At 58.1% G+C, this 9,496-nt stretch overlaps 1 protein-coding gene across 1 annotated transcript in view; it reads left to right on the top strand.

Annotated features, from left to right (window-relative positions):
- The first annotated feature begins 939 nt into the window (after positions 1–939).
- Positions 940–9,496, top strand: part of NINJ1 (ninjurin 1) — a 17,318-nt gene continuing 8,761 nt past the window's right edge. The window contains exon 1 of the mRNA XM_004384226.2: positions 940–1,114. Within this exon, the coding sequence (XP_004384283.1) occupies positions 1,040–1,114 (75 nt within the window). The 5' untranslated portion in view covers positions 940–1,039. The remainder of the gene's footprint in view (positions 1,115–9,496) is intronic.

Raw genomic sequence — 9,496 nt, 5'->3', positions numbered from 1 at the left:
TGCATCCCACCTGGCTCCTGAGGAACAGAGCTGACAGAGCCAAGGCTGAAAGAGCCGTGCACTCTGCGCGGGGGGGGGGGGGGGGCAGTGGAGCTCAGGGCTGGGCCCGCACAGGGCCCCTGACACTGGGCTGAGGCACCAGTTTAGGGCAGGGTGGGCTCTGCCCCCTAGAGACTAGGGCAAGGAAAGTCTGTTCTGGCAGTGGGGGAGGGGTTGGCTGCCAGACCAGCACATAGTGGGGCTCAATCCGTGTGGCTCCATCCCCTGCCTCCCTTCCCTCCATTTGAGTCGGTGCCAGGAAGGCCTTCATACCCTCATTTCCAGCAGAAAGCGGAGGCTCAGAGAGTGGAAGGCAGCGCGCCCCACGAGTTGGGGAGCACCGCTGGCTAATCTGACAGTTACGAGATGCAGCGCGCACGGCGCTGGGGAGATCCTGGGGCTCCCCGGGCAAACCGACCTGGGCAAAGCCTCATGCCAGCAGCTACGCAAGCTTGCATTTGTATTGGGCTGCTCATCTTGCAAACGGGTCAGGAAAGGCTGGTTCGTGGCCCCGTTTTATAGATTAAAAATGTCAACGATGGAGGCGCAGAGAGGGGCCTAGAGGCCGCGGGCCCGGGAGGCAGACCTGGGGTTCCTCGGGGCCTGCGAGGGGCTCCGAGCGCGCCCGCGCAGTTGGGCGCCCGTGGGGTGCCCAGCGCGGCCTCTCCCGGCCTCAGCGAGCCCTGTGGGGGCGTCCCAGGCCCGGTCGGCCAAGGAGGAAGTCGTGGATCCAGGAGTAGTTGGGCACCCCGGTCCCCGTAGGACCAGGTCTCTAACTAGCGGCTGCAGCGTCCGGGCCTCGTAGGCCCCGATCCCGCCCCCGGACTCGGGGCGGGGTCTGTGGGCGGTGGAGCGCGAGCCCCGCCTGGCCGGCCCGGAGCCGAAGGAGCCGGCGCGCGGCTGGAGCCCAGCGGCAGAGGCGGACAGTGGCGGCGGCGGCGGCGGCGGGGGCAAGGGGGGGCTCTTAGGCCGCGAGCGAGGCGGCCCCGGCGGTCGCGCCATGGACTCGGGCGCCGAGGAGTACGAGCTCAACGGCGATGTGCGCCCGGGTTTCCACGGCTCCCCGAACGCCTCGGTAAGCCCCAGCCCCGCCGCGGCCTCGCTGTGTGACTTTGGCAGACGCCGCCCTCTCTGGGTCCCGCGCGCAGGCACCTGTGGCGCTCCGCATTGCCGGGTGGCGAAGGCGCCGCTGCCCTGGGCCGCCTGGTGTTGTTGGCCCGGCATATCTCGCCTCCCTGAACCCCACTTTCCCCGTGGGAGGCGGGAGCGGGTGGCTCCAACGGTTCCACCATTCCTGGGCAGGTGAACGGGGTCGTCGAGTGCTGGCATCCTGCCAACCCGCCGGCTGCGGAGGCCGTGCGCTCTGGAGCGTCCTGGGCAGTGCCCTCGCCTGGTTTCGCCCGCTTGCCCTCCCTCACCGCCAGCACGGCGCCCCCTCCTCAGAGCACCCATCTCCTCCCACTCCTGCCTACCTCCAGCCTTGCAGTCCCTTGGCCCTTCCCACGCCTCCCACTCCCTCCTTCACTACTCCTCTAACTTCCAACCTGACCATCTCACGGTGGGCAGAGAGGAGTCACAGCCTCCTGGGCTTCCAGCCAACAGCGGGCAGACAGTTATGTCACCGCCTGGTGACCACAGATTATGATGTGTTCCCTGCCAGGGGATAAGGCTGCTGTGGCCTGTGCCACTCACCTGCCTTGGTGACATCAGGGCTCCCCACTGCTGGGGAGAATCCTCTCACACACGCACCCCCAGCCCAGACCTGCTAGTGTCCACCCACAGGCCCTGAGGGCAGGGTGCCAGGGCTTCTGTGCTGGCCTGGGAGGGCAGTGGCCCCTCCATTAGGGCTGGAGGTGCCCTGAGCGCCTCGCCCCCCACCCAGCAGGCCTGAGTGGGACTGGGGCCCTGAGTTTCATCCCCTCGGGTGCCAACACTCACTGCACCTCCTGTGTGCATGGCCCTGAGCAAGGCTCTCTGTAACTTGTTTGTTGACTTTGGACATCCTTTCGTTTTCCAACTCCGCGGGGTAGGGACAAGGAAATGGTGGCCTGTGGGTTTTTCCTGACTGTGGGCAGAGCCTAATGCAGCCTGGAGACTGCAGATGCGAACGCGGACCATCCTAGGCCAGTGCAGTAGTGACAGGTGATGCTCAGGGAGAAGGGTGCAAGAGCTGTGGTGGGGAGGACGTGGGGAAGTGCCTCTCTCTGCCCTGGCCGTCTGCCACCGTCCTCGCCATCTTTCATGGAGCCTTTCCGAGGCCCTCGCCACTCTACCAGGGTCTCGCATGTCCTTTCACTAAATCCTTGTGCCAGCCCTGGCTTACTTGGGACCGTCCATCCCCACGTTAGCGCTGAGGAAACCAAGGACAGATGGGGAGGCCAGGGGCCAAGAGCCACAGCTGGGACTCGATCAGGGGTGTGTGACCCCCCCAGGACTGGCCCACCCCAGTGTGTAGCACTTTGGGAGGGGCACCTCCTGGCTGTGTGACCTTGGGAAGGCTGCTTCACTTCTCTGGACCTGCTGTTTGTGGTCTTAAAAATGGGAAACAAAGTATCCCTGTCCTGCCTGCCTCCCAGGGAAGTGGAGGAAGCAAACCAGGTAAAAAACAGGTGGCAGTGGTTGGGAAGCTGGCCGTGCCCTGCTGCATCTTGTACCTGGAATGCCTTAGAGACAGCCTCACCTTTGCCTGAGCAGAATGGGACTGGCCAGCTAGGGGACTGGCTGCATCTCAGGCCCAGCTGAGAGGTTGGGTTGGCTTTGTTCAGCAGTACTGCACTGGCTCTGGGGACCAGAGGTAAGTGAGGCACGTCCCACCCCACCGAGTTTAGTCTGGGAGATGAGACCACCCAGACAAGGACAAGAGAATCCAAGGCAAGAAGTGTTTAGTTCCCAGGAATGGGCTGTGGTGGAAGCGGCCTGCAGGAATCAAGGAAGGCTTCCTGCAGGAGGTGGTAGACATCAGAGCTGGGCCATGGAGGGAGGGAGTCTGGCCTTCTGAGATATATGGGAAGGCATCCCAGGCAGAGGAAACAGCAAAGACCTAGAGGTAGACCACTGAGGCACATGCAGGGCTGGGTAGGATGTGGCAGGGTGGGAGGTCAGGCTGGACAGGAGAGGCCTTGAGGCTGGACCGCAGGTACCCTGGGCCACGGGGGCCACAGAAGGGCTTTGAGCAGGGGAGGGATGAGGCTGGCATGAGGAGAACTTTCTTCTGCCAAATGGAGCTGAGGTGCTCAGGTCCAGCTGAGCCAGAGCCCAGTCACAGACATGGAGGCTGCCTGGAGGGGGTGGCCAGCCTCAAAAGCTACTCTGCTCACGCAGCCTGGGACCCAGATGTGCCAGGGCCTGTTCGCCAGCCTCCGTCTTCCCCACTGCACCCTCAGGACCCTGCCACATTACTTTCTTGGGCACATCACTCCTCCTCTCTGCCTCAGTTTCTCATCTGTAAAATGGAGCTAACTACAGTGTCTTCCTCAGAGGGTTGTTGTGAGGACTCAAATGCTTGGAAGAGGGCCCAGCACACAGCCTTGCTGTCATTATGATTATGATTTTGATTATGATTATCTTAAGTATCTTTTAAAAGGAAGCTTTTTATCTCTCTTTGCTAGAAATAGCAGATTTTTTTAAATACAGGGAAAACCAAGCAGCGTGATTAAACCTGTGCCTGTGAAGTTTTGGGTTGAGTGTGTTGATGGTGGCCTAGTCCCACGGAGACTTTCTCCTGGTGACGAGAGCCCATGGACTTGAAGTGATTAGGATGGGGAAGCACTCCCCAGGGTGAACCCCACCGGGCAGACACTGTGCTCCGCTGCTTCTCTCTGAACACCAGCCTGCTGTGAAGTCGGAGGGCAAGGAAGGAAGGGTTTGCTGAGAGGAGAGGCAAGTGTCAGCAAGGGGTCTCTGTCCCTAGGGTCACACCTAGCTGCCCAGCCTTCTCTGTGAGGGCAAACACTGGGTCTTCAGACTTGTCCCCTCGAGAGTGTGAGGGCAGGTCCTACAGTGTCCCCAGCCCTCGCACACCACTTACACATGGTAGGTGCTCAGGGAGCATTTGCAGGGGTACTGGGAGGCCCGAGAGCCCCCTAGTCTTGGGACACCCCAGCCTTAGGCAAGTACAAACCCTTTCTGAGCCTCAGTTTCCCCTTCTGTAAAATGGGGCACAATCACTCACCTCCTGAGGAAGGCTGAGTCAGCCACATGTGACCCCTCACCTGGAACCCAGTGCGTGGTCAGGGCACAGCAAACATGCACCCCAGTGCACCCAGAACCCTGTGCACCCAGGGCCAGGGGGCGGGTATGCCCTCTAGCCTACGGTATTGATTCAGTGTCTTCTTATAGCCAGCTCACTTTTTGCCTGCTGGTAAAAGGAATAGTAAAAATAACAATTAGTGGTGAAATGAGTGTGCTGAGTCCTCTGGACTGTCACAGCCACTTGAATCCTGCAGCAAACCTTGGGGGGAGCACTGCCCCCTTTTATGAGAGATGGCTGAGGACAGGATTGGAACGGCTCCTCTGGCTGGCCCCCTCGCTGCCCCCACCCGGCCTGACAGGGTGATGGGGCTGTCGTGTCATACTGGGCCAGTGTCCCCTGCTTGGTGCTTGGGGACACTGTGGTCCTGCCTCCTGCACAGCCCCTGGCTGGGCCGTGCACAGTCCCAGCTACCCAGAGGAAGTTTGCTCTTGTTGCTTCTGCTTTCTGGTAGGTCCCGAGGCTGGCTGTTTCTTGGCCAAGTTCTAAAAGGCAACCCTGACACAGCTGTTACAACCCATTAGGGGTCACTCCCGGAGAGTGCTGAGCCCGCAGGACGTGGGCCAGTCAGCTGTGAGGGAACCCTAGCCAAGGCAGGACTTCCTGTTGTCTCTGGGCCACCTGCTGGGGGCTTCCTGCCGTGGAGTCCACACTGCTGCTGTCTGAGGTCCCGGGGTTTACTGCCCGCTGCCCTGGTGAGGAGAGTGCAGCCCTAGCCACAAACCCCCTGGGTGCCTAGGCCACTTTTTATGTGGCCCTAGAGAGGTGGTCTCCTCACCTGCTGGGCCTCCATGTTTCTGCCTGGGAGATGGGCAGAGCAGCAGTGCATGCCCTATGGGTGGTTGCTATGGGGCAGACGAGGAACACCCAGGGCCCCGGCAGATCCTGGCACAGAGTGAGCATCTGGAAGAGGAAGGATGATGGGGCTGTGGGGCCCCTGCTGGCTGCGGTCTGCCAGGACTGAGAGCTGAGGATCTAGGGCACCCAGTAGCGGGCTAGCCCGGGGATCTGTGTCCTAGGCTCGTTTTCCTCCCTTGTTACTGATTGTTTAATGGAGTTAATTGTGAATAAGTTTGGTTTGCTTGGTAAGTAGGGTCTTTCAAAGCAGTGAGAGCTGGGCAGCAAGGTGGAGTAACATCCCAGTCCCGCCACCACCAGCTGAGCAGCTCAGGCATTCTGGGGTCTCAGCCTCGCCAGCACCTAGAGCGCTCTGGGATGGCCTGCTGCACCCAGCCTCAGTGGCGCACTGATCCTCACAGCACACCTGCACTCACCCTTCACAGATGAGGACACCAAGGCACAGCACCCCTGACTCACCCTTTCACAGACAGGGACACCGAGGCATAGCACCCCTGACTCACCTCTTCACGGGTGAGGACACTGAGCCACAGCACCCCTGCACTCACCCCTTCACAGATGAGGACACCGAGGCATAGCACCCCTGCACTCACCCCTTCACAGATGAGGACACCAAGGCACAGCACCCCTGACTCACCCCTTCACAGATGAGGACACTGAGCCACAGCCCCCCTGCACTCATCCTTCACAGATGAGCACACTGAGCCACAGCACCCCTGACTCACCCGTTTACAGATGAGGACACTAACCCATAGCACACCTGCACTCACCCTTCACAGATGAGGACACTGAGGCACAGCACCCCTGCACTCACCCTTCACAGATGAGGCACCGAGACACAGCACAGTCCCCAGCTGACCGAGGTGGTACAGCCGGAGTCTGGGGATGAGAGAGGGGTGGCGTGGACGCTCCAGTCCAGCCCTGCTAGGCACAGGCCCTTGGTGGGACAGCGATGGGGGCTTTGGTCTCTCTTTTGCAGATGAGGAAGTGGGGAGCCTCTGGTGGGCAGGGTGCTGCCCTGAGGACTCCCCATTCTGCAAGACTGGGTCCAAGATTGCTGTGTGGACTCTATTCAGTACTTATTGACACGGTGGTGGTGGGGTCAGCAGGCAGGACTGAGGGGAGTAGTAACCATGACTTCTGGGCCTGCAGAGGATGTCTTGGCCCATGCTGTTTGGGGGATGGGAGAAGCTCCTGGAGAAGCTAGGGTGTAGGAGAAGGGAGTCTAAGGGGCCAGTTCACAGGGCCTGATGGCCCAGGCTCAGCTGGGCAGCCTTGGCAAGGCCCATCCAAACCTGGGGGGCCGACACCCCTGTTATGCTGCAGCCAGAACCCGGCCTTTGGGTGCAGCAGACAAAGATGAAATCCTACTCCTGCCCAGTTCCCCTCCTCGTCTGAGTCGAGGCCGCACACCAGAGTGTAGCCAAGACCTATGCCCGGAGCCATGAGCACGAAGGCTGCCCAGAGCACTGTGTCCTGGAAGGCCGGAGTGGGACCAGCGTGGGCAGTGGACTCCCTCCCCACCGGGCTCCTTCCCAGCGTTAGGGGGAAAGGCCCACTGCTGCACTGCAGCTCACCCCAGCTCCCAGGACACTGGTGACGTTTCAGTGCCATGGACACATTAACTGAGGTGTTTGTTCCCTGCACTGCCCAGGTCACAGCCGAGGTCTCTGGAGGTGGCCAGCACGGCTCCTGTCAGCAGAGGCAGGGCAGAGTGGCCCAAGCTTGTGAGGCCCCCAGAACTGTGGGGTGGACACCTGCCCCTCAGCCCCTCCCACCCGAGGGGCTGCCCAAAGTCCTTGTCCTGGGCTTCCCAAAACACTGCAGAGTGTCTGGACAGGTGTGGAGCAGACCCCTGCCCTCTCTGGGACTCACTGCTGCCCCTCAGAGCTCCTGTCCAGACACGGTGTGTGGTCTCCCCTTTGGCGTTCCCTGTGCGGCTCCCTGGGCCCTCCCACAGCCCCATGGCAGCCTCTCGCTTCCTCTTCTCATGGGAAGCTGAGACTGTGCCGGGGCCCAGGTCCAATTCTGGATCTGCTCCTTCCTTACAGAAGGGCTTCAGGCCAGCCGCCTCCCCTCTGAGCCTCAGTTTCTTTGTCTGTAAAATGGAGAGAATAGCACACCCCCCACAGGCTGGTGGGAGGAGGACTCGTGGGCCGGCAGTGTTCCAGTGTGCAGTCCCGGGACTTGCAGGAGAGACCTCCCCACCATGGGCTTCCCCCACAGCCCACCCCTTCCGGCCTGCATGCCTTATCATCAGACAGGTTGGACAGGAAGCAGATGGCTGGGTAGTGCCTTCCACAGGGAGAGGAGCTGGGTTGGTGCCCTTTGCTTGCCAGCCAAGGCTCTGAGGCAGTTTGCAGATACCCCAGAACATCCAGGGTTGGAGGGGGCCGGGCTGTCTGAGGTCACACAGCCAGAAGCTGGGGCCGGGCAAGGAGCATTGAGAACTGAGCCCCCCAAGCCCCCTGCCAACCTCCATGGGGCCAGAAGAGACTGCTCGTGTTAGCCCCCATGGCTCTGGAGCCCCAGGGCTGGGGTTCAGACCCCAGTACACCCCTCACTTGCATGACCACATGGTCCAAAATATTTAAACCACTCAGAGAGCTCAGAATAAAAAGTTATTCTTCCTTCCCCCCAGGGGCTACCACAGATAGCACCAGCATATGTGTATATGTATGTATTATATGTGTGTGTATTACACATGTTTATGTACATGTATGTGTGTATGTATCTTATATGCATGTATATGTATAATGTATGTGTGTGGGTATATGTGTATATGTATGTGTACATGTATATATATCCATGTGTGTATGTACATATTTGTACGTACATGTGCATGCATGTATATGTATATGGTTTCCCTCTCCATTCCCCTGAAGGTGGGAACTCTTCACAGGGTCACACCTTGCTTTTTTCACTTAACGACATGTCCTGAGAATGGGAGCAGGTGAGGACTAGGGCAGCCTCAAGGGGGCACTTTGGCATGGTTTATGGAATTTGGGAGCATACACACTGCGGCCAGTGGCCTTCTGGGATCTGGTGTGGCTTTGCAAGAGCAGAGCTGGGACAATCTCTGTGCTGTTGGGAGGGCAGCCTTCCGGTGGACAGCTTCTGGTGGTGCTGGCCTGGCCAGAGCATGAGCCCAACAGGGAGTGTACCACGGGGCTGCCCGGAAAGCAGCAGCACGGGGATCCGCAATGCTATTTTCTGGGTATACTTGGGAACCTGGGGGCCAGGGACAGGTGACTGGCCCAGGGGTGGAGGTAGCTTTCCCTGTGTCTCAGTCATCTAGTGCTGCTATAACAGAAATACCACAAGTGGATGGCTTTAACAAACAGAAATTTTTTCTCTCACAGTCTAGGAGGCTAGAAGTCTGAATTCAGGGCACTAGCTCCAGGGGAAGGCTTTCTCTCTCTGTTGCTTCTGAAGAAAGGTCTTTGTCATAAATCATCCCCTGGTCTAGCAGCTTCTCAGCAAAGGGACCCTGAATCCAAATGATACACTCCACTCCCGGTGCTTCTTTCTTGGTGGTATGAGGTCCCTCTCTCTGTCCGCTCACTTCTCTCTTTTATATCTCGTAAGAGACTGACTCAAGCTACAACCTAATCCTATAGATTGAGTCCTGCCTCAGTAACATAGCTGCCTCTGATCCTGCTTCATTAACATCATAAAGGTAGGATTTACAACATATAAGATAATCACATCAGATCACAAAATGGAGGACAGCCACACAATACTGGGAATCATGGCCTAGCCAAATTGATACAGATTTTGGGGGGCCACAATTCAATCCATAACACTCTGTGTGCTCCGTATCTTTGGAATTTTGAACCCCATGAATTTACTACCTAAATACAAAGCACCAAAGCTAAGATGGGCTTTTGGAACATGCAGGCAAGAGGGGCCTGCACATTTTGCCAGAGAAGATATTCAGGCAGCTAACAGACACATGAAGAAATGCTCACGATCACTAGCCATTAGAGAAATGCAGATCAAAACTACAATGAGATACCATCTCACCCCCAACAAGGCTAGCATTAATCTAAAAAACACAAAATAATAAGTGCTGGACAGGTTGTGAAGAGACTGGAACGCTTATACACTGTTGGTGGGAATGTAAAGTGGTACAACCACTTTGGAAATCGATCTGGCACTTCCTTAAAAAGCTAGAAATAGAAGTACCATACGATCCAGTTATCCCGCTCCTTGGAATATATCCTAGAGAAATAAGAGCTGTCACACGAATAGATATATGCACACCCATGTTCACTGCAGCACTGTTCACAATAGCAAAAAGATGGAAACAACCTAGATGCCCATCAATGGACGAATGGATAAACAAAT

Source organism: Trichechus manatus, unplaced genomic scaffold (assembly GCF_000243295.1).
Source record: "Trichechus manatus latirostris isolate Lorelei unplaced genomic scaffold, TriManLat1.0 scaffold00120, whole genome shotgun sequence".
NCBI lineage: Eukaryota > Metazoa > Chordata > Mammalia > Sirenia > Trichechidae > Trichechus > Trichechus manatus.
The sequence above is the reverse complement of the archived record's forward strand: the minus strand, read 5'-3'. Positions and strand labels throughout refer to the sequence as shown.